The sequence below is a fragment of the Bombina bombina genome, chromosome 4 (genome assembly GCF_027579735.1).
Source record: "Bombina bombina isolate aBomBom1 chromosome 4, aBomBom1.pri, whole genome shotgun sequence".
In the NCBI taxonomy this organism is placed as follows: Eukaryota; Metazoa; Chordata; class Amphibia; order Anura; family Bombinatoridae; genus Bombina; species Bombina bombina.
Window position 1 is genome coordinate 634,909,166 of NC_069502.1, and position 26,272 is coordinate 634,935,437.

At 37.6% G+C, this 26,272-nt stretch overlaps 1 protein-coding gene across 1 annotated transcript in view; it reads right to left on the reverse strand.

The window, feature by feature from the left end:
- Positions 1-26,272, reverse strand: part of HECA (hdc homolog, cell cycle regulator) — a 230,421-nt gene that overhangs the window by 63,593 nt on the left and 140,556 nt on the right. Inside the window, 3 exon segments of the mRNA XM_053710660.1 lie at positions 12,195-12,236; positions 12,238-12,264; positions 12,266-12,354. Of these exon segments, the coding sequence (XP_053566635.1) occupies positions 12,195-12,236; positions 12,238-12,264; positions 12,266-12,354 (158 nt within the window).

The following is a 26,272-nucleotide window of genomic DNA, read 5'->3' on the forward strand; positions in this document are numbered from 1 at the left end:
AAACTCAGGATTCAAACACCTCAGGGCCCAAGACTTTTTGACTCGACGGGCCAAATACAGAAGTACCTAAGACAAGCTGCAGGAGATGGAAACCAGCAGGAAGAAGAAGAGCACGGCCCACTGGCAGAGCAGTAAAGATAGCATCAAAATCCCTATAGGAAAGGATTTCATACAAGCAAGGCAAGACCTGCTATAGGACTGGTAGCAACACCAAGAGCAAAAGGAAAAGAAAGACCAAAGGTCTTCACCTAAGGACTTTATTAAGACACAGAAATGAACAGCAACAATAAGTATCACAGTTCAAGTTATTGGGGGGGGGCTTGTTATTTAATAGATATACTGTTTTTTGTAAAGTATAAGAAGGTTGGGTGTTGGGAGAATAAGGTAATCAAGACAAGCTATTGTTTAAACTGTTTTTCTCTTATTCTCGGCAAGCAGGTTGGACTCAGTTCACGAACTCCCCTGGGACTCAGCTACAATTCACAGAAAAGGAAAATAAGTAGGTCATAGACATCTTTAAATACTTCTGGTGAACACAACAAGGGTAAGCGCTTACTTGACGAACACACATATCATACAAACATACATTAGAGACACATTACATTTATAGCACAATGTCACTAAATCAGATTAAGATAGTAGCATGGAATGTAGGTGGGGTCACGTCACCCATTAAGAGAAAAGCAATTCTTAAATACCTTAAAAAACAAAGAGCAGACATTGCAGTGTTGGAGGAGACACATTTATCCCAAGAAGAACACAGGAAACTCCAACAAGATTGGGTGGGGGAGGTCACCTTCACACCATATGAAGCTAGAAGAGCAAGAGGGGTAGCCATCCTATTCAGAAAACAATTACCATACAAGATAACACACAGGGAAATAGACAACGAGGGTAGATATATCATTCTAAATATAGAAGTGGAACAAACGACATTTACTCTATGTGGACTGTACGGCCCCTTACACAAGAAGGCTGAGTTTTGGCAAACATTACAAAGGAAACTATTGACTCATACAGTGACACAACTAATAGTGGTAGGTGACTTCAACATCGCACCACAGGTACTGGCGGACAGATTCCCCAACCCAGACATTCCAGGGAACAAAAAACAGCCAGCCGCATACTGCAAGAGAGACACAAGGATACTGAACAAATTTAAGAGGGCATTGAAAGTGATAGACATCTGGAGGGCGAGATACCCAGACAGTAGAGACTTCACATGCATATCCCCATCTAAGCAGACACTATCCAGGATAGACTTCTTTCTCACATCATCCACTTTGAGCACACAGATTATGGACACTAAAATTGATACAGTCACACTCTCAGACCACGCACCAATTTCCATGACCATGACGGTAGGGCCCAGGCGACCCAAAAGGGAGGGTTGGAAATTCCCATACTACTTGTACAGGGATGCTAATCTGCTAAATCATCTCAAAGGGGAGTGGCTGCATTATGCAGAAGCTAACAAAGCACATATGACAACACCGGCCCTATTCTGGGACACAGCTAAGGCGGTTTTAAGAGGAGTCATAATGTCATACGCATCAGGGGTTAACAAGAAATACAAACAAAGAGAGGACATACTTCTAAGACAAGTCACGAACGCATACAATAAATATCTTAGGGCCCCGAATGCAGAGAACAGGCAAAAGTATACTGGAGTTAAATTACAGAGGGACACATTTTTGCTGCAAAACGCTAAAGGAACCATAACCAGAGCCAGGGCACGTTTTTACAGATATGGCAATAAGATAAGCAGTACCCTAGCCAACATCACAAGGTTAGTGAGAAAACCCAACGTAATACAGACACTGAAGGTCCAGGGCAAAGCTTTAATCACGGAAGCTGAAAAACAGCAGGCATTCAGCGACTACTACTCAGAACTATATACACCACATTCAGTAGACAGAAGACACAGGGATCAGTTTTGGGAAAACATTAAATTACCCCAAATCACAGAGGAGAACCTCCAACTATTAAACGCACCAATCACAATACAGGAAATACATAAGACAATAGGACACCTACCTCTAAATAAGACAGCAGGACCTGACGGCTTACCCAACGAATTTTACAAACTGATGAAAGAAGAAATATCGACACCGCTAGTCACACTATTTGATAAGATAACAGGAGGGGAGGAGCTGAGTGACAGATTCACAGAGGCACATATCTGTGTCCTTCCAAAACCAGGTAGGGACCCCACAGTCAGGGAATCATATAGACCCATATCACTATTAAATAGTGACTATAAAATCTTCACTAAAATTCTGGCCAACAGGTTAGCTATCATACTACCATCCTTGATCCACAGCGACCAAACAGGGTTCATCAAGGGTAGATCATCAGTCCTCAACATCAGGAAAGTACAATTAGTTTTACAACATTACTGGAATACTAGGAAGGGAGGAAAAACAGAAATTCCACCACAAAAAGCATGCATGCTGGCGATCAACGCGGAGAAGGCTTTTGACAAGGTGCTGTGGGAACATTTATTCCACACGTTGACTAGATACGGAATTAGGGGCTCCTTCTTCGGGTCGGTCGCCAGCATTTATAGATCAGCTCAGGCGGCAGTAATCATAAATGGCACACTCTCTCCAAGATTCCGACTGGGGAGGGGAACGAGGCAAGGCTGCCCTCTGTCCCCCCTCCTTTTTGACTTGGCCATGGAGCCGCTAGCATTCAGAATTAGGACTGACACACAAGGAATAAGGGTGGGAAAGGCGACATTGCACCTATCCCTGTACGCAGACGATATGGTATTATTCATATCGGACCCAGAAAGGGACACACCACGACTAATGTCTATTATTGAGGACTTTAGCAAAATCTCGGGGTACCAAATTAACAAAGATAAGAGTGAGATCTTGTGGCTATCTCCATCTGGCTACAAAGAAGATCTGGGATTTAAATTTAAAATACTAGAGGACACTATTAAATACCTGGGGATTAGTTTATCAAAGGATCCAGCCAGATGGTATGCACTTAACTATAAACCGATAATTAGCAAAATCATAGAGGATCTCGGAAATTGGAAGGCATTACCGGTGTCAACGTCAGGTAGAATTTGCCTGATAAAAATGATCCTGTTTCCTAGACTTATGTACCCCTTCCAAATGCTCCCCATGCTATTGCATAAGAAAGATTTGAAACATTTAAACACACAATTGGCGAAGTTTATATGGTCAGGGAAAAAACACAGGCTTAGCCTGGAGAAGATCATGTGTTCGGTTCATGCAGGAGGCTTTGGTCTACCGAACTTGGAACTATACAACTGGGCCACAACTAGCAAATACGTCTTGGACTGGCTAAGTAACACAAACCACTTCACACATAAGGAAATAGAAAGCAGTATGGTTCAGCCATGGGCATTAGCTATGTTACCACACATGGAAAATCACAAAATACGCATATGGTCCAAGGACTTTCCAATCTTTGGGGAATCAGTAAGGGCCTGGACAAAGATGTGTAAGTGGATGGGGGTATCACATACACACACAAAATTTATACCCATGGGGGGGAATCCTGACTTCCCGGCAGGACTGACGACAAAACCATTTCAACAATGGAAAGAAAAAGGCTTACACACTGTTAAACAGTTGGTGTCGGAGTCTACAGGGCTGATCCATACATTCCAAGACCTACAAAAAGAATACACATTACCTAGACAACACCATTTTGCATACTTGCAAGTCAAACACTACGTTACACACAAGGGGGTCACTCTGTTTCCCCAATATACAAAATGCTGATAGACAGGCCAAACCAAAAGCACAGGGCAAGCCTGGGCGACAAATGGTCAGACATACTGCAGACACCAATTTCGGAGGAACAAATCACAGAGAGTATAGAAAAAGTCAGGAGAGCCACCATAGGAGCAGACATAAGGGAGATGCACATCAAAACGATTCATAGGGCACATATAACCCCCAGGTTATACAGTAAATGGGTGAAGGATGCAGAAAATGTCTGTGTCAGATGTAGGCAGCCAGACCCTGAATATATACACTTACTTGAGACTTGCCCAAGACTGACAAAATTTTGGGCCATGACGGAAAGATGGATAAACAAGATGTGCTCTACCCAGATTAAACTAGATGGGAAAGCTATAGTACTTCTAGACATTGCAGCTAAACTAGGCACACAGAAACGACTCATATATAACATAATCCTCACAGCAAGGAAATTAATTCTCAAGGAATGGAGGAAGAGGGAACCGCCAACACTAAGACAGCTCAAAAGTGCGCTGCGGCAACAGATGATAATAGAACAATTTGATACCATGAGAGATGTAAAAGATAGGGTAAAGGTTTTCATGAGGAAATGGGAGAGGTTGATCCTACAACAGTCAACAGAGATACAAAAACAGATATTACACCCATTCCGTAACTCAGAATACATATTAACTGCACAACTGAGAGGGGAATGGAACATACTGTAAACACTACAAATTGGAAAAGCGAGTCCCAGGGGGGGAAGGAGTCCACTGCTAAACATTAAGATGCGGAGGCATTTAACTGCAGAATACTACCAGAAAAGGAATGATAACGGGTAAGAACTTTTACCAATCTGAAAGACACTTAACGTTGTACATGCAGAAATGATAGAAGAAGAAGGGGAGAGGAGTATATGGAGCCCCAGAAAAGGAGGGGCAGAGATAGAGAGGATAATTGAACAGGGGAGATGGTTGATGTTAAATAGGGGAGGGGGCGAGATAAAATGAAAAGTGGGGAGGACAATTCAGCGGCAAAAATTAATTATAAGTTCTGTTTTTGAAAGTATAACATGTTTTTCGATTTTATTGTTATCATATGACTAAAGTTTATGAATGCTGTTGGAATTGTCACCCAATAAAAAACTTATTTAAAAAAAAAAAAAAAACAACTGACAGTTTAAATTCAATAGAGCGCAGCAAAAACCCAACGTGCGCATAACTGAGCAAATGTGAACTAATCGGACAAGCAAACCCGGAGCATGAAAAAAACCTGCAGCTCCTAAGAGACCAAGTGACGTGCGCTAACCCGATGAGAGTAAACCTAATGTGCACAATCCCAACGAGTGAAAACAGGCCGACATACGAAAAACTAAGTGCAACAAAAAAAACTATGCGCACAAAAGCAGGGGAATAGTGAGAGGTCTGTCCAGGGCCATATATAAAAAAGTGCCCATAATATAGCTAACTGAGTGTCTATATGTGTCTCTTTTAAAACTAAAAAACAATACTAATACCAATAGACATTTGTCCACCACCAACCAAGTAGCAGTCAAACCAGTACTGAAACATATAAGCAGAGGTTATGGAATAGGAGTATATTTGTAAATCCATAAAGGGAGGCAGAAGACATGTCCCTGCAACCGATTACAGAAGGTTTATGAAAGATTCCCCATGAGGTGAAACAAACCATACCCCAAATACATCCCTCTGACAAGCACTGTACTCTGAGGGGAACCAGGCCTGAATATAGACTGAAAACCCCTTTCTCTGAAGAATCATATGCAAATCGTCATTCCTGATCCACATCCAGCGGTAAAGACTGACGTATGTGTGAAAGGGGGGGGGGTGCGGTTTTCTAGAGCTCTTAGGGTTTGGGAATCTTTGCCTCCTCCTAGTGGTAGAGAAGAGTAATTCCCATGACTAATGGATAGTGGACTCTCACTACCTGTATGAAAGAAAATACATTAACCTGTGTGATTGTTAGTTCTGCATTTTACATAGATTTATTTTAATTGTCACCGTCTCGCAAGGCACAAGGGGAGGTGTTTCCCGTTTACCTTCTCCCAAATCCCCCCTTTTATTATTTTCTTTTTCTATTTTCCCTCACCAAGTAGTTCCTCTTGATGTCTTAGTAAAACATAATTATAGATGGGATATATAAAACTAAGTGCAAAACCAAAATTGGGGCTAGGGATATAACACTCATTTACTCTATAATCCCTACTTCCCAGTGATAACATATCCATTATAATTATATATTGTACTAAGTAAAATAGCAGTCCAGTATGTTATGATTGGTTAATCTGTTCTTCACTGCTTGCCGCAATTTCTCTCACTAATAATACTTGTGATTTTCACATTTACTGATGTTGCTTCATGTATACATTGCAAATGTTCAAAGAAGAGTGTGGCCGGACCTTGCTTGGTAAAATCAACAACTTTATTCCAACAAAATTAAACTAGATCCAAAGGAGGAACAGTACAAAACAGTAGGACGTAGCACCAGTAGCTTACTTGTTTCGATTGTGTGCCGTAATCATAGCCAGGCTCTCTCTCTCGTCTCTCTTTCGTCTCTCTCCACTTGCAATCTGGCCCAATATCTCCTATTGTGGCGCTATGAACAGTGTTTCACAGGTTTTTATTTAAGTTATGTCTGAGGAAGTGCTATATTTATCATGAATTGTGTCAGATGACCTAACGTTATTGGTAGCTACCATGTTCTATGTTTAATGTTTTAATTTTATAAACTTTCATCTATAGTATCAGAATTTTGACATTTATATATTAAATTGTTAGTTTAGAAATGTTATCTGACATATTTAGTCAGTTATTTAAGTTATCTAAGCTTCAGGCAGCCACACTTAATGAAAAAGGAAATTTGTTGTTGGATGAAAAAGTCATTGCAGATGACTAACATGATTGACACTACTCTAATAAGCTACAAAGGAACCAAAAGCTCCAGACTATAGACATGGTTGTTTTTTTATGCAAGCTACTCCAGTAGCCATTCAGAATGTAATGTAATTTCTAATATATGCCGTATGGGAATAATTATTTGCTTTCTACTAAATTATTCAACTGTATTCTTTTCTTTCTTCGTTCAACTCATGTTGCATAAAGCATTTTGTATATTTGTTGAAGTAACAAGATTTGATTGTGTCTGTAGCCCCACTGTTGTTCAGAATACAAATGACAATCAATATATTCAATTGCTGTTTTGTGCACGATTAAAGGAACATTAAACCCAAAACTTTTCTTCTCTGATTCAGATAGAGCATACAATTTTAAATAAACTATCCAATATGCTTCTATTAATTTTGCATCATTCTTGTGATACCCTTTATGAAAGGAGCAGCAATGTACAACTGGGAGCTAGCTGAACACATCAGGAAACCAATGACAGGAGGCATATATGTCCAGTCATCAATCAGCAGCTTGCTCCCAGCTCCTAAGCCTAGTTATGTATTCTTTTAAAAAAGGATGCCAAGAGAATAAAGCAAATTAAATAAAAGTAAATTCAAAAGTTGTTTAAAATTGCAAGCTTTAAATGAATCATGAAATTAAAAATTTGGGTTTTATATCCCTTTAATTAGATTGTCGGGCTGGCTCGATTCTATAGTAGGTATCATTTTGAAATGTTATGTAAACATGCCTAGCTAAAGATAGGTAGGTAGCAAGATAGATTTAATAACATGACAAATCTGTACTTATTTATAATACAGACCATAATCAGGGGTGGACAAATATGACTAAAGTTTACTATTTAGAGAAGAAAAGTAACTATTGCCCTCAATTTTAAATATAAGAAAACAAAACAAACCTTTAGTCGTACAGTCCAAGTTCTTATTCATCTAGGGCAGCAGTCCTTGACACCATCAATCAGGAATTAATCTCCTCTGATAGTGTCACCCACGTCGTGCCGCAACTCCCTACAGTGCCTGGCTGGACATCGGTGAAAACCGACGGAGGAGTTAAATTACAATCTCCCTACGCACGTTGTGTAGAACTGAGCAACTTGCGTAGCTAGATTGTATTTCTAACTCCTCTTGCCTGGCGTGCTGCTCAGAGGAAGATGCTTCCATTCTAAAGCCAGCAGAGGTTGGTATAGTCTTGGCTTGAAATAGTGGAATTAAAGTGTATATAGAAAAAGAAAATCTTAAAAAAAAAATGCATTTATTTTCTTCCCTTTACCCGTCTTTGTAGTAGTTTTCCTAATTCCTTCAGATGGACTTACATCACTGTTTGTCTTCCTCCCCTCCATCTTCTTTTTTTATTAAATATTAGTTATTTTTCATTCCAATAATTTTATTCCACCTGAATTCCAGTAATTACCATCCAGCAGATCAGCCATATCCCACCAGTATTATAGTAATTGCCAGTAACATCAGTCGTGGTTAGCTCACATCCATTTTGAGAGCTTTCTGATATAAACTTAATTTATGACTCCAATGTCTGTCCATGATCATAAGTAGTTTTGAATCATTCCTAACTGGGGAGGTAACTTGGAAGTCTTGAAGTCCTTTTAAACATAATTCATTTTTCCCCACTTCCTGCCTCTCTGTTTCCATTCTTAAAAATGTGTAAATATATACATAAACTTAGCTATGATTATACTAGTTATGTACAGTATGTGTGTGTGTGTACATATATATATATATATATATATATATATATATATATATATACACATACACACACACACACACAAGTTATATAAGTTTGTAACTTTTTAAAAAAATTTAATGTTAGTGGTCCATGGGATTAAAAATTTTGAGTTTAGTGGTCCCTGAGGTCTGAAAGGTTGGTGACCCCTGATCTAGGGCACACATATACACTTTCATCTGGATTACGCATTCCATCAATGTTCAATCACCAGAATTTTCTAAATATCCATATTCCAATAATGAAAACTCACGATTTTTCAAATAATTTCTTCCATTTATTGCTTCATGTGTAAGACACAGTTTCCGCCCAAACGTTGGTTGTCTTGCACATTAAGCAATAAATGAAAGAAATTATTGAAAAATCGTAAGTTTTTTTATTGATAAAATATAAACACATATACCACACACAACACACACACCACACACACACACACACACACACACACCACACACCACACAGTCGTATGCAAAAGCTTAGGCACCACTGACAATTTCCATGATTTTCATTTATAAAATAATTGGGTGTTTGGATCCAGCAATTTCATTTTTGATCTATCATATAACTGATGGATACAGTAATATTTCAGTAGTGAAATGAGGTTTAGTGGATTAACAGAAAATGTGCAATATGCATCAAAACAAATTAGACAGGTGCATAAATGTGGGCACCCCAACAGTAATATTGTATCAATATTTAGTAGAGCCTCCTTTAGCAGAAATAACAGCGCTCTAGACGCTTCCTATAGCCTGTAATGAATGTCTGGATTCTGGATGAAGGTATTTTAGACCCATTCTCCTTGCAAAACATCTCCAGTTCAGTTAGGCTTGTGGTTGCTGAGCATGGACAGCCCGCTTCAAACTCCACCCACAGATTTTCAATGATATTCAGATCTGGGGGACTGGGATGGCCCCATTCCAGAACATTGTACTTGTTCCCTCCGTATAAATGCCCAGAGTAGATTTTGAGCAGTGTTTTGGGTCGCTGTCTTGTTGGAAATATCCAGCCCGGCGTAACTTCAACTTTGGACCGATTCCTCAACATTATTCTCAAGTATCTGCTGATATTCATTGGAATCCCATGTGGACTCTCAACTATAAACAAGATTCCCAGTACCGGCACTAGCCATACAGCCCCCACAGGCATGATGGAACCACCACCAAATTTTACTGTGGGTAGCAAGGTTTGTCTTGGAACACTGTGTTCTTTTGCCGCCATGCATAAGCCCCTTGTTATGACCAAATAACTCAATCTTTGTTTCCTCCAGTCCACAGTACCTTCTTCCCAAAATGAAAGCTGGCTTGTCCCAAATGTGCGTTTGCACACCTCAAGCGACTCTGTTTGTGGCGTGATTGCAGAAAAGGCTTTTTCCGCTTCACTCGCCCATACAGTTTCTCCTTGTGCAAAGTGTGCTGATATTGTTGAACGATGCACCAGTGACACATCTGCAGCAAGATGTTGTTGTAGGTCTTTAGAGGTGGTCTGTGGGCTGTTTTTGATGTTCTCACCCCATCCTTTGCCCTCTCCGATATTTTTACTTCTGCCTTAACAAGAAACTGTGCCTGTGGCTCTTCAATTTCCTCACTATGTTCCTCACAGTGGACACTGACAGCTTAAATTTCTGCGGTAGCTTTGTGCAGCCTTTCCCTAAACCATAATGTTGAAACAATCTTTGTTTTCAGATAATTTGAGAGTTGTTTTGAGGCCCTATGTTGCCACTCTTAGAGGAGAGTCCAAAGAGAACAACAACTTGCAATTGGCCACCTTAAATACTCTTTTCTCATGATTGGATGCACCTGTCCTATGAAGTTAAAGGCTTAATGGGTCTCACCAACCAATTGTGTGTTCCAATTAATCAGTGCTAGGTAGTTACAGGTATTCAAATCAACAAAATGACAAAGGTGCCCACATTTATGCACCTGTCTAATTTCGTTTTGATGCCATATTGCACAATTTCTGTTAATCCAATAAACCTCATTTCACTACTGAAATATTACTGTGTCCTTCAGGTATTTGATAGATCAAAATGAAATTGCAGATCAAACCACCCAATTATTTATAAATGAAAATCATGAACGTTATCAGGGGTGCCTAAACTTTTGCATATGACTGTATATATATATATATATGTATATATATATATATATATATATATAATATATATATATATATATATATTATATATATATATATATATACATACACACACCACAGAAAAAATCAATACAAATATTTGCATAGGAAATTAGCACATCTACGCAAATATTTGTATTGAATTAATTTTGGGACATGGAGGATTTTAATCTCAGTTTTTTTATCTCCTCCAATAATTTTAATGAATTTATATATATATATATATATATATATATATATATTAATATATATATATATATATATATATATAAACGATCAGCACTACAGTATTATATTAGCCAGCTCAAACACAAAGTTCCATAATGCAGGAGAGCAATTCCAAACAATAAGCATCAAACAAAAACCTGCAGCGTGAGTGAGACAGGAGAGAGGCAATCCTTCACAGCAGGCAATAAATGGCTCCTGATACTACTAGAAAAAAACAGTATCATACCAACGACAGTGATATCTTCACCTTTACGCTTGGTCACAGGGTGGCTCTGTTACCCTTTCCTGTAGATCCGGTGTTCCGGTATTGAAAACAATGCTTATGATTATGGATTAAGTGCCGAAACATATAAAGCATTACTTTTTTGCCGTTTTAAGTGAATGCAATAAATTTTGGATGTTTTAACTTTGAAACTGTGCCGGTGGTTTTTCTTCTGAATGGTTTTGTGTGTGTGTGTATATATATATATATATTAGTATAATATATATATTATATATAATATTATACTATATATATATAAATATATATATATAATATATATATAAATATAATATATATATATATGTGTGTAGAGTATGTATATATATAATATATATATATATATATATATTGTGTATGTGTGTGTATAAATATATATATATACTATATATATATATATGTGTATGTGTGTATAATCTATCTATATACTCATATATATATATGTGTATGTCGTGTATATATATATAATATATTTATATATATATATATATATATATATATATATATATATATATATATCTACACACATACACACACACATATAATTTGCATACATACACACAGCAATTTGCACTCACTGAATTTTTAAAAGGCAAACCGCAGTTTTTTTGTGTGTGACATATTGGGACATATGTCCCTTACTCAGCAGTTTTTATTAGTGTGACGTATTGAGACACATGTCCCTTACTCAGAGAAAGGAACCAGTTATTTTAGGTATATATTATAGGGAAACACATAATAAAGCAAAGAAGGGTGATTAAGAGAAATGAGGAGTACTTAAAAAGGTGCATGAACCCAATATTTTTCTTTCATAATTCAGATAGAGAATACAATTTTTAACAACATTTTAAATTTACATCTATTTAATTTGCTTTGTTCTTTCAGATATCCTTTCTTAAAGAAATAGCAATGCACATGGGTAAGCCAATCACATCATACATTTATGTGCAGCCACCAATAAGCAGCTACTTGAGCCTATTTAGATATGCTTTTAAACAAAGGATATAAAGAGAATGAAGCAAATTAGAAGTAAATTGGAAAGTTGTAAAAATTGCATGCTTTTTCTAAATCATTAAATAAAAAAATGTGGGTTTCATGTACCTTTAAGAAATAAACATGAGAAGTCTATCATGTTTTGTCAGTTACAATATTCAAAAAAGATTTTAAAATATGGTTGAGCAATACAAACTGGCAACATGGTGAGGCAGCCAAAATATCATAAGTATTACATCGTTCCCAGCTGATGCCAGCTTCCCGTCCCATCGAGATTTGCATTTAATACAAATTATTTTGTGAACCCCTTCTAAACAGTCCACACAAACTGCATACAAGTGCATAAGTCGTCCTGTGGTAGGAAACAAAAGAATGGTTAGCAAAGTATCCAAAATTCATAAATATATTTGATAGTGATCTTATCTGAATTTCATGGATTGATTTTAAATTAAAGGACATAAAACAACTAACAATAAAAATACTTTGTCACCTTGCTGCAATAGATTAACATTTCACCTATGGGTGATTTTGTTTTTCAGAACCGATTAACACCTTATTTTCTGAAATTCTTTTTCAATGGTCAAACTCCACTTTTTTTTTGCAATAGCTAATTTGGATTTGTTACTGGAGTAATCACAGCTAGCCACTGCTACTTTGCTAGCAAAACACACATTATTTTGCAGTTCCCTACCTGATTGCACTACTGAGACCAGATAGGACAGATATGTAGCAGGGTTAGGTTTATGAATTCTGCAGGGTGCACATCAAATACTCATAACTTAAAAACACAATTTTAAGAGTTAAATTGCAGTAAAGAGGGCAAATAAATGAAGAAAACCTAATTTATGCTTACCTGATTAATTCATTTCTTTCATGGTGGTGTCCACGATCCATTACTTCTGAAAATTACAACAACTAGGGGGAAGCAAAGATTCCCAAACCCCAAGAACCCTATAAAAAACCCTGCCACTTCACCAGTACCTAGCCATACGTATAGCTGAGCACAGAGGAAGGAAAAGTAATGACAGCAAACAAAATAGGAGCAGGAAAAAAAAAAAGTGTGTGCAAAAAAAAAAAAAAAAAAAAAAAACCCCAATAAAAATACAGGGTGAGATTCTCATGGACTCTCACCACCATTAAACATGAATTTATCTGGTAAGCATAAATTACAGGTGGTGAGAGTCCACCATCCAATAATCCTGGGAAACTAATACCTAAGCTGTGAAGTCCACAAGTAATAAAGGGTGGGATCTAAAATATATATTTTTTTCACTCGGAAACTAAATCCACAACCCCAATAGAGCCTAAAAAGGCAATTAAAAATAATTAACAACGAGCCTTAAGACCAAAACTGAACACCTCACAGCCACCAAGGGATGTCATACTCAGAATTCTACAATACCAGATCAAAGATCAGATCCTAAAATGTGCCAGAAAAAAAAAAAAAACACAATTCAAATTTCAAGGCAGACGTATTCAAATATTTGCAGATCTTTTAAACTGCACACTCCAAAAGAGGAAAGAATTCCTGCCATTAACAAAACTTTTGAGAGATCACACCCTCCCGTAGAGTTTGGGATTTCCTACACACCTTACTGTCCTTAAAGCAATAGACACGTTTGCAAAGATCCTATAGACATCACTGACTCTTGCACAAAACTACAATTACCATCACCTCCACAACTCCCACCTCAACAACAGGAACAGACGCCTACTACAAATCAAAGTCCCGAAAAAACACTACTCCTAAACCTCAAAGAACTCCCTGGTAAGAAGTTCGACATAGACACAGATGAGGGCCAGCAACTAAAGGGACACTACCTACTGCCATCTCTGACCTTGCTATCCAACAACCAGTTGTAACGTAACTAATGATGTATTATTGTATGCTTTAAGTTATTTGTTGCATTGACACTCTTTAATGATGAATTAGTAATAAATATTCCTACTAGCAAACATGCATCACCAAAGTCTACATGTAAACTCCCCATAACACCAACTCTCCCCACACTATATGCACAACTTCTATATTACAAGTCACCAGGACCTTGAATCAGTGCCTCTTCCTACTCCTTTTATCTTCAGTATTGTTTTAGTTATAGTTATGTTTCTTTTTACTTTACGTTTTACCGTTATATGCAAAGCTCTAGTTATATTCACTTTTGTAATACAGTGGACAAACCTATCCAGTATAAATGTATATTGTCAATATATACGTTGTTGTTGAATAGTTTATACTCTAGTCACAAAATATACTCATGTATGTTATCTAAGTTTTAGGTTATATGGAAACCCCAACCCACATAACATTGGACAAGATGGACAGACACCCTTGAACCCTTTTCAATACCACTAAGATGAGTTGTAAGGTACCCAAACAAACACCACCACATATCAATACTCACTCAAAATGTCAAAGGCTTTCTCTCACCTAACAAAATATCTTTGGCACTATATGACTTCTACAAAAAAGATGCCTCTATAGTTCTCATAAAAGAAACACATTTTAAATCATTCCACAGTATTCAAACTCGACTCGATTAATTATTGAAGGCAGCTTCCCCCACTTAGAGATCCTCTCTTCACACGTCAGCATTGACTAATCTGGCTTCCTCCAATCACAACATGGCCTCAGGCAATGATTACCCTGGGGGGAAAGCTTTGATTGGAGGAAGCAGGATTAGTCATTGATGACTTGGAGATACTCCCTTGCAGTTTTTGGAAATACACTGGGAACCCTGCATAACGTAAACCTATCGTAGGTGCTACTACGCTATTGGCTGTGTTCCCTTTCCTAGGACCGGAAGCCATGACAAGCCCCTCCACGATCTTGCTGCTCTGCCGGAGTGTTTGAGCTAGCCAAGCGCCTCTAAAGCCGGTTTGCGCATTATTGCACTGGATGTGCACCTTCATTTGTGAGTACCTTCTTGTCGTTGCCACATGCCACTGCAATGTGCTTTGAGATACTGCACCATAAGGTGCCTCTTCTTTTTTGTCTTATAGGACACAGTTTCATCTTTTCAATCAAAATTGTTAAATCGGAATTTGTGAATGTTAATATTCCCTTAACCAACCTGAACCACATCAAAAAACATCACCCATATCAAATATCCAATAATAAAATCAAATACCTGGGCATGTTTATTTTCCGTTCTTTAGAGGAAATATATATAAAGACAACTACACTACTAGCCTATATAAAACAAGATCTCATTTCATGGCAAGCTAAACTAATATCATGGCTAGGAAGAGTAGCTGCAGTTAAAATGACAATACTCCCAAAGATCCTATACCTGTTCAAAATTATCCCTATAGCTCTTCCACCTTCCTTCTTTAAAGAAATTCAAACAATTATAAATAAGTTCATCTGGAGAGACCAACGTCCTAAAATGCCTGAATATCTATCCTATAGACCTAAAGAAAAAAGGGGCTTTTGGTATTCCAAATATCTTAATGTACTATCAGACTTCCCATCTGGTCCGTGCTGCCACCACCATGTTTCACTGTGGGTATGGTGTTCTTTTGGTGATATGCAGTGTTGTTTTTGCGCCAAACATATCTTTTGGAATTATTGCCAAAAAGTTAAACCTTGGTTTCATCAGACCATAACACATTTTCCCACATGTTTTTGGGAGACTTTAGATGAGACTTTTGCTTGGATGTTTTTCTTCGTAAGAAAAGGCTTTTGTCTTGCCACTCTACCCCATAGCCCAGACATATGAAGAATACGGGAGATTGTTGTCACATGTACCACACAGCCAGTACTTGCCAGATGCAGCTCCTTTAATGTTGCTGTAGGCCTCTTGGTAGCCTCCCAGACCAGTTGTCTTCTCGTCTTTTCATCAATTTTGGAGGGACGTCCAGTTCTTGCTAATGTCACTGTTGTGCCATATTTTCTTCACTTGATGATGACTGTCTTCACTGTGTTCTATGGTATATCTAATGCCTTGGAAATTCTTTTGTACCCTTCTCCTGACTGATACCTTTTAACAATGAGATCCCTCTGATGCTTTGGAAGCTCTCTGTGGACCATGGCTTTTGCTGTAGAATGCGACTAACAAAATTTCAGGAAAGACCTACTAGAACAGCTGAACTTTATTTGGGGTCAATCAGAGGCACTTTAAATGATGGAAAGTGTATGCTGACTCCTATTTAACATGATTTTGAACGTGATTGCTTAATTCTGAACACAGCAACATCCCCAGTTATAAGAGGGTGTGCACACTTATGCAACCATATTATTTTAGGGTTTTTTTGTTTTCTTCCCTCCACCTAAAAGATTTCAGTTTGTTTTTCAATTGAGTTGTACAGTTTATAGGTCACATTAAAGGTGGAAAAAGTTCCGAAATGATTTATCTTTGTCTCATTTTTTTTACATCACAGAAACCTGACATTTTAACAGGGGTGTGTAGACTTTTTATATCCACTGTAAATGCTAGCTACTGATTGGCGGCTGCACATAAATGCCTCTCGCATTGGCTTACTGGATGTGTTCAGGTAGCTCCCATTAGTGCATTGCTGCTTCTATTTCAACAAAGGGCATTTTTAATAATAGAAGTAAACTGAAAATTTGTTTAAAATGGTATGCTCCGTCTAAATCATGAAAGAAATAATTTGGATTAAATGTCAATTTAATAATTTAAAATGTATATAGACCCTTAAACCAAATAAGACAGGCAATTCAGATCTCTTAGTACTCTCTTTTATTTAAAATACTTTTTATTGAACATTTTTGTAAGAAACATACAAAGAAAGAAGTACTTTTATCATGACATTCTCATCCCTTCTGGTATATAGGTGTTTGGGGCCAATCAACTGTCTTTGTGCCCAGCTATATACCTTACCACTAAACAGAGTGTGAATATCAAGCGTGGGCTAAGATTCCTTAGAAAATTTTCCTTTTGATCTTAATCCGTCTTATATAACCAAAAAAGGTGGGTCACATAATTGTGGGATGAGTAGTATTCGTTGCAAACATAGTAAAGTCAATTAGTAAAGTACTAGTTGTAAACAAACCAAACAATTCAAACAATTTCTCCCTCCATTCATATATTAAACAGTGTCTCTTTCTTAAGAATAGTATAGTACCTGAGGGTTGGAGACACTTCTTCCCGCGGCGCACTCCCGTCAACCCCATATCAGCTCATGTGAGTTTCAGACCCTAGACCTCTGTTCTTGTCTACCTATCCAATATAGCCATACTTTTTGTACTGTTTCCCTATTGTTTAGAATTCCTGCTGCTTCCTCGTACATGGTGTAGGTAAGTTGTATTTTATTATATATTTCTGTCCATGTTGGTGCGCCTACTTTCCAGTATCTTGCGATACATATTCTTGTGATTGTGCATAGAATTCTAATGAAGGTGTTCAGGTGTCTGTGATACGTCTCTATGGGTAGTACTCTCTTTTAAATGGACAGTCTATCTATTTTTTTATTGTTTAAAAAGATAATCCCTTTATTACCCATTCCCAAGTTTTGCATCACCAACACTGTTATATTAATACACTTTTTACCTCTGTGATTACCTTGCATCTAAGCACCCGTAGCCTGCCCCCTATCTCAATGCTTTTGACAGACTTGTATTTTAGCCAATCAGTGCTAACTCCTAAATAACTCCACAGTAGTAAGCAGGATGTTATCTATATGACACATGAACTAGCAGTGTCTAAATGTGAAAATCTTTCAAATGCACTGAGAGAAGAGGCGGTGTTCAAGGGCTTATAAATTAGCATATGAGCCCTACCTAAGTTTAGCTTGCAACAAAGAAGACCTAGAGAACAAAGCAAATTTGATGATAAAATTAAATTGGAAAGTTGTTTAAAATTGCATGCAAATTAAATCAAGAAAGTTTAATTTTGACTTGACTGTCCAACTAATTCACACTTTAAAGTAAGTGGGGGGTTTTATGTATGCACGGTACATAATCAGCAAGTAAAGGGACAGTCTAGGCCAAAATAAACTTTCATGATTCAGATAGAGCATGTAATTTTAAACAATTTTCCAATTTACTTTTATCACCAATGTTGCTTTGTTCTCTTGGTATTCTTAGTTCAAAGCTTAACCTAGGAGATTCGTATGCTAATTTCTTAGACCTTGAAGGCCACCTCTTTCAGATTGCATTTTAACAGTTTTTCATCACTAGAGGGTGTTAGTTCACGTATTTCATATAGATAACACTGTGCTCGTGCACGTGGAAGTTATCTGGGAGCAGGCACTGATTGCTTGACTGCAAGTCTGTCAAAGAACTGAAAAAAGGGGCAGTTTGCAGAGGCTTAGATACAAGATAATCACAGAGGTTAAAAGTATATTATTATAACTGTGTTGGTTATGCAAAACTGGGAAATGGGTAATAAAGGGATTATCTATCTTTGAAAACAATAAAAATTCTGGTGTAGACTGTCCCTTTAAGTACTGAATTACAAAACTTATGTAAAAAAATAAGGATTTTAAAAAGAATTAAAAAGGTTACTATAATAAAAATTTGCAAAAACTCTGCACACTTTGCTAACAAACAACTTGAAAAACATGATGAGTATGTTTATATTATCTCCCTTGATTATGTCCAGTTAGGTCTAGCTGTAAATGTGTTCATGCAGTGTTATAAGAAATCAATGTGTAGCATAAGTGTATAACAAACAATCGGCTAGATTACGAGTTTTGCGTTATGGCTGAAAAAGCCTCATAACGCTGCTTTTTCACTACCGCTGGTATTACGAGTCTTGCAGGTATTTCTGCACCGCACACATATTTATCCGTAACGCAGCGTAACTACCGCAGCTTTCAAAAAGTCCTTTTTCAATGGGCCAATAGGATTGAGCTCGCATTCTATTGGCTGATTGGAACAGCCAATAGAATGTGAGCTCAATCCTATTGGCTGATTGCATCAGCCAATAGGAATTTTTCACCTTTAATTCTGATTGACTGATACAATTCTATCAGCCAATCGGAATTAAAGGGACGCCATCTTGGATGACGTCCCTTAAAGGAACCTTCATTCTTCGTTAGCCGTGGAAAGAAGAGGATGGCCTCCGCGCCGGATGTCTGATGATGGAGCCGCTCCGCGCCGGATGGATTTAGATAGAAGATGCAGTCTGGATGAAGACTTCGGCCCGCTTGGATGAAGACTTCTGCGGCTTCGTTGAGGATGGATGTCGGGTCTTAAAAAACTGTAAGTGGATCTTCGGGGGTTAGGTTTTTTTTTTTTTGTAAGGGTTTATTGGGTGGGTTTTATTTTTAGATTAGGGTTTGGGCAAGAAAAAGAGCCTAAACCGCCCCTTTTAGGGCAATGCCCATACAAATGCCCTTTTCAGGGCAATGGGGAGCTTAGGTTTTTTTTTAGTTAGGATTTTATTTGGGGGATTGGTTGTGTGGGTGGTAATCTAGTGTTTGTAATCTAGTGTTTTTTTTTTTTTTGTAATTTAGTTAATTGAATTTAATTAATGTAATTTATTTAATTGTAGTGTAAGGTTAGGTGTTAGTGTAAGACAGGTTAGGTTTTATTTTACAGGTAAATTTGTATTTATATTAACTAGGTAGTTAGTAAATAGTTAATAACTATTTACTAACTAGTCTACCTAGTTAAAATAAATACAAACTTACCTGTGAAATAAAAATAAACTAAGATAGATACAATGTAACTATTAGTTATATTGTAGCTAGCTTAGGGTTTATTTTATAGGTAAGTATTTAGTTTTAAATAGGAATTATTTAGGTATTAATAGTAGGCTTTATTTAGATTTATTTTAATTACATTAAAGTTAGGGGGTGTTGGGGTTAGGGGTTAATAAACTTTAGTAAAGTGGCGGCGACGTTGGGAGCTGAAGATTAGGAGTTAATAAATGTAGGTAGGTGGCGGCGATGTTAGGGGCGGCAGATTAGAGGTTAATAAGTGTAGGTAGGTGGCAGCGACATTGGTGCGGCAGATTAGGGGTTAATAACTAATGTAGGTGTCGGGGGCGGCAGATTAGGGTTCAATAAGTGTAATGTAGGTGGCGGCTGCCGCAGATTAGGGGTCAATAAGTGTAGGTAGGTGGCGGCGGTGTCTGGGGGCGGTAGATTAGGGGTTAATAAGTGTAATGTAGGTGTCGGCGATGTCGGGTGCGGTAGATTAGGGGTGTTTAGACTCAGGGTTTATGTTAGGGTGTTAGGTGTAAACATACATTTAGTTTCCCCCATAGGAATCAATGGGACAGCGTTACGGAGCTTTACGCTGCTTTATTGCAGGTGTTCAGCTTTTTTTTCAGCCGGCGCTCCCCATTGATGTATATGGGGAAATCGTGCACGAGCATGTAAAACCAGCTCAAAGCAGCGCTAATATTGGAGTGCGGTATGGAGCTCAATTTTGCTCTACGCTAACGCCGGGTTTTTGTAAACCTGTAATAGCAGCGCTGTAGGGAGGTGAGCGGTGACAATAACTTACAAGTTAGCACTGCGCTGCTCATAACGCAAAACTCGTAATCTAGCCGAATATTTTAGAGCACAAGCACTTTTTTTTTTTTACCGCATAAGCACATAAAATAATGTATACTGTGTTGTGTAATTTTCTTAAATTATTTACATAAATCAAATTTATAAGTAATGTAAATTTCCATTTTAAAGTTGCTTTAAAAGGACTTGTTGGCGTTAAGTGAATGACTACAATAACACAGAGAAAAACAAAGTAGAAATGTTCTTATCAATTAAATTTCTCTTTACATACAAGACATTTCAAATATGTTAATTTTCATCATGTTTTAGGGCTCATCTAGTGACAGAAATTTGGATTGCAGGAAAGAATAAACATTTTTTTGCGCAGTGGAATTTATAAGAGATATAATGTATTACCATACATTCATCATTTAGGTATTCCTAAATAAATATACATGACGCTGTATTTTGAATAAAATAAAAATAGCATAGAACACAACCATATCTGTAGCTTTTATATATCCGTAACATGGTATTAGCGATGAATAATCTAGATTATGCAACATGGCTATAAAATGCAATTGTTCGGCATGGACAGGAAATAATTATGAAGATAACTATATTGGTACAGAATGACCAGATGGTTTAAGACTTTAGGATTGTTTTGATTAGGGTGTGCACCTGAACCATTATATAGGGTCCATAACAATGAAAAATAGGAGGAAAAAATACATATAATATTTAAACAAACATATTAATGTGTTAGGTATGACTGTAACCAAGGCAATGAGGCAACTTCAGTGTAAAGTATTTTGCTAATACACATGTTGATTTTCAAGCAATTCTACTATCATTTAAATTTGATTTGCAAAGGTTTCAAAAACATGAGGGACTACTAGATAAAACAGAATTTATTCTTACCTGATAAGTTAATTTCTTTCTTGGTGGTGAGAGTCCATGATTTCTTACTGTTGGGAATTAATAAGCTGGACACGAGAAGGCAAAGACATCAAGAGCTTTCTAAACCACCCTACTTCCATGTACCTTCCAGTCTATTGTATAGCCAAGAAACAGGAGAAACAGAAAGTAGGAAAGACAAGTAGGGTAACAGAGGTGCAAACTAGAAAGAAAATTGGGTGGGTTTATAAACTTTCCCCAGCAAGAAAGAAATTAAAGGGACATAATACTCATATGCTAAATCACTTGAAACTGATGCAGTATAACTGTAAAAAGCTGACAGAAATATATCACCTGAGCTCTCTATGTAAAAAAGGAAGATATTTTACCTCACAATCTCCTCAGCTGAGCAGAGTAAGTTCTGTGTAAAAAGTTATACTCAGCTGCTCCCAGCTGCAGTTAAAAAAAAAAAAAAAATGAAGAAATGAACAGCAGCCAATCAGCATCAGCAGTGCTGAGGTCATGAACTCTTTTACTGTGATCTCATGAGATTTCATTGTAAACTTCCCTAATCTGAATAGGTAAATAATATGAGAGTGCACAAGGCTCATCCTTTCAGCTGTCCCAGGACAGACATACTAATATGCTGCTCCGAAATCCTTTACAATGGGATGTAGCTACTGAGGAACTTTTGAGGTAAAATATCTTTCTTTTTTACATAGAGATGTTCAGGTGATATTTTCTAGTCGGCTTTTTACAGCTATGCTGCATTACTTTCAAGTGTTTAAACATTTGGGTATTATGGCCCTTTAATTTATCAGGTAAGAATAAATTATGTTTTGTTTCCTAAGGTGGTGGGAGTAAACAATTCCATTCTGTTGCGAATACCAAAGCTGTACAGTACACGTGGGACAAAAAATGGGGAAGGACAAAAAAGGAAAAGGCAGGCATCTATTTTACCAGAAAACACATCAAAAAGTATAGAATGATGATCAAGTTGATGCCTTGCAAATTTGTTCTACTTAAAGGCCCAGGAAGAAGACACTGAACGAGTTGAATGAGCAGTAAGATGTAAAGGAGGAGACCTGTCCCGCCTCCAAGTAAGCTCTATGAATCAAACGGTTTAGCCAAAAAAAAGCTAAAGAAGAAGGAGATGCAGCCTTCTGAAAAATGAACAACTTGAGGACTGACGAAAATCCTTAGTAGCTTGAAGATAATATTTCAAAGCTCTAACAATATCTAAATTGTGTAACAACCTTTCGTTAGAATTTCTTGGATTAAGACAATGGGCTGGCACCACAATTTCCTGATTAATATTCTCTGAAGAAACAAGTTTGGGTAAAAAACTATAATGCATATGTAAAACTGCTTTATCCTAATGGAAAACAAGATACAGCGCTTCGCAAGAAAGAGCAGATAACACAGACACTCTTCTGGCAGAAGATATAGCCAACAGGAATAAAACCTTCCAGGTTAACAATTGAATGTCCAATTCGTGCATAGGTTTGAATGGAGACTATGGTAAAACTCCAAAACTAGGTTGGAATTCCAAAGAAGAGCAAATCGGACTAATTCTTTTACAAAGCCTGAATATCTGGAAGTCTAGAAATGTGACCATTCAAGGTTCTAGCCCACAAACCCTTACCTTGGCCATTCTGCAGAAATTAATTAAGTTGAGCAATTCTAAAGGAATGCCATTGAAAACCTCGCTCCATACACCAAGAAAGATAAACTTTCCATACCTTGTGAGAAATGTTCCTAGCAAAAGGCTAGAAATTGTGGCTAAAAAAATACTGCTGTTTTGGAATGGAGGGGAATAATGGGAACGGGTATTATAATAATAATATTTAAAGAACGACTACTCTACCCCAATATTGGGGATACAGGGCATTGATCCCAATTAGAGATCTCTCTTTAATAAAGCACTTTCATCTTAAACCACCTGTTACACTATCCGCCGGACCTAAGCAGAGTGGAGAAAGGATTAACTGTTCAAGCTCCAAGCAGTCAACCCGAGACTGAAGATTTAAAATTAAAAAAAAATGGTCTGAGAGACAACAGATCTGGATGTTGAGGAAGATACCGTGGTGGAACACTGAAAATTTGAATCAGATTGGTGTGTCAAGTCCTGCATAGCTATGAAGGAGCTATTAGAATTGCCAAAGTGTGTTTCTGTTTGATCCAAGCAATTACCATAGGAAGAAGAAGAATTGGTGGAAAAAGATAGACTAGATGAAATGGCTAAGGAACTGTTAATGTGTCTATCAGTTTCGCTAGCGGGTCTCTGACCCTCCCTCCATATTTGGATAGCTTGTGATTCAGACGAGTAGGAGTGACACCTGTTACTAGATCTGCCCTTAGACCTTCTTATGCGGGGGCAGAAATGCTCCCCTGCCACCCGTGACAGTGGAAATAATAGAATCCAAACCTAGGCCAAACAAGATTTTTAAAAAGGAAAACAATATACAGAGGTGCAAGATGGAAAAAAACACACAATATTCTGTACAAATGAACTAAGAACTGATACTCTCCTTTAGGTCAGACCGCAGCCTTCTTGCAGTCTCTCCCTTGTGACTGTGTATAGATAGATAGTAGTAGTAGATGGCGCTGGTCTATTGAGTGATTTTCTCTAGTAAGTGAAGAGAAAAAAGGCTTGATGCATATATTGAAGCCAATTAATATGGGTGCAGTATACTCACTCCATAAGATGAATCTTTACAGCTGAAAGGGAACGTAGCGTCAGATGGCAAGAGTCCACAGGTTCCTGGAGTCAAATACTGAATTTTCAGGTTTATCCAAAGGTAGACTATAAATGAATAGAGACCCAAATGACAAAAGTATCCAGTGTATAATTGAAAAAATTTAGTAACTTACTCCATAAATAAGGAGATTCCAGCTCAGCACAGCAAAACAAAACAAGATCTTGACAGTCTTTCAACAAAGGATAAAAGGTTTTATTTGCTCAACGCGTTTCAACGTATTACACGTCTTTATCAAGAGCATACAGTAAAACAGGTAAGTAAAACCAAGTATTGAGTGTCAAGATTTTTAACTTAAAAGGGTAAGATTAAAAGTATTTTTTAAACCATTTATGCAGACCAAGATTTTAACCAAAATAGCTTCTATTAAGAACAGCTAGAGTCATGTTCTTTGTATTGATACAGATTAATTCAATAACCGCATTTCAAATCAAGGAATTAGCTAATTTAAGAAATCTTAAACGCTCCTGAATATCTTCTAATGAAGAATAATCTCAAAGCAATCAAGATAGGAATTCACACCAAATCAATGCCACACCAGCAGAACAAGCAATACCTACAGTTGGCTTGAACAAAACTTCCCCTGAAGAAAGGCTTTTCTGATATAGCCTTCCAACTTCCTATCCATAGAATCTCAGAATGAAGTGCTGTCTTCCAAAGGAATAGTTGTTCTTTTTGCCAAAGTAGAAATAGCTCCATCCACTTTCGAAATTTGAAGCAGGAACCGGAAACATTTTCTTGAATTTAGAAGAAGGAAAAGGAACCCCAGGCTTGTTCCATTCCATAGCTATAATTTCAGACAAGAACAAGAAAAACTTCTACAGACTTAAATCCCGGTTTAAAGATTAAATTAAGTTGTTTCACATACTTATCCCCAACTGGCTTAGGGTCTTGAACCCCTAAAGTAATACTGTAATACTCCCTAAAGTTAATGTAAAGTTGAATGAATGAGTAACAAAAAACAAAACAAACAGTCTTTACAAGGCAAAGAAGAAAAAGAAAAATTGTTATCTCCTGACTGACCTTGTCTATATCTTGTAGGAGAGGTAAACTGTCAGGAGTCTGCTTTGAGGATGTAACAATAAATTGTATCAAAAAGATGGGGAGAAAGAATGCTCTTACAGCACATAGGTTAATGAGTACACATTAAACTATAACTTTTACTTATGGTTCTTTAAAAACACAGCTTTAAACATAAAGTGCAAATAAGCTATTGTAACGTGCCAGAATAAAACACATTAAAAACACAACTCCGTTGTAGAAACTTGTTACTAGTTTTACAACGTTGCTCAACTCTGCTTAGGTCGGCGGGATAGTGTAACAGGTGGGTTTAAGATAAAAACAGAATTTATGCTTACCTGATAAATTACTTTCTCCAACGGTGTGTCCGGTCCACGGCGTCATCCTTACTTGTGGGATATTCTCTTCCCCAACAGGAAATGGCAGAGTCCCAGCAAAGCTGATCACATGATCCCTCCTAGGCTCCGCCCACCCCAGTCATTCGACCGACGGACAGGAGGAAATATATATAGGAGAAACCATATGATACCGTGGTGACTGTAGTTAGAGAAAATAATTCATCAGACCTGATTAAAAAACCAGGGCGGGCCGTGGACCGGACACACCGTTGGAGAAAGTAATTTATCAGGTAAGCATAAATTCTGTTTTCTCCAACATTGGTGTGTCCGGTCCACGGCGTCATCCTTACTTGTGGGAACCAATACCAAAGCTTTAGGACACGGATGAAGGGAGGGAGCAAATCAGGTCACCTAAATGGAAGGCACCACGGCTTGCAAAACCTTTCTCCCAAAAATAGCCTCCGAAGAAGCAAAAGTATCAAATTTGTAAAATTTGGCAAAAGTGTGCAGTGAAGACCAAGTCGCTGCCTTACATATCTGGTCAACAGAAGCCTCGTTCTTGAAGGCCCATGTGGAAGCCACAGCCCTAGTGGAGTGAGCTGTGATTCTTTCAGGAGGCTGCCGTCCGGCAGTCTCATAAGCCAATCGGATGATGCTTTTAAGCCAAAAGGAAAGAGAGGTAGAAGTCGCTTTTTTACCTCTCCTTTTACCAGAATAAACAACAAACAAGGAAGATGTTTGTCTGAAATCTTTAGTAGCCTCTAAATAGAATTTTAGAGCACGGACTACGTCCAAATTGTGTAACAAACCGTTCCTTCTTTGAAACTGGATTCGGACACAAAGAAGGTAC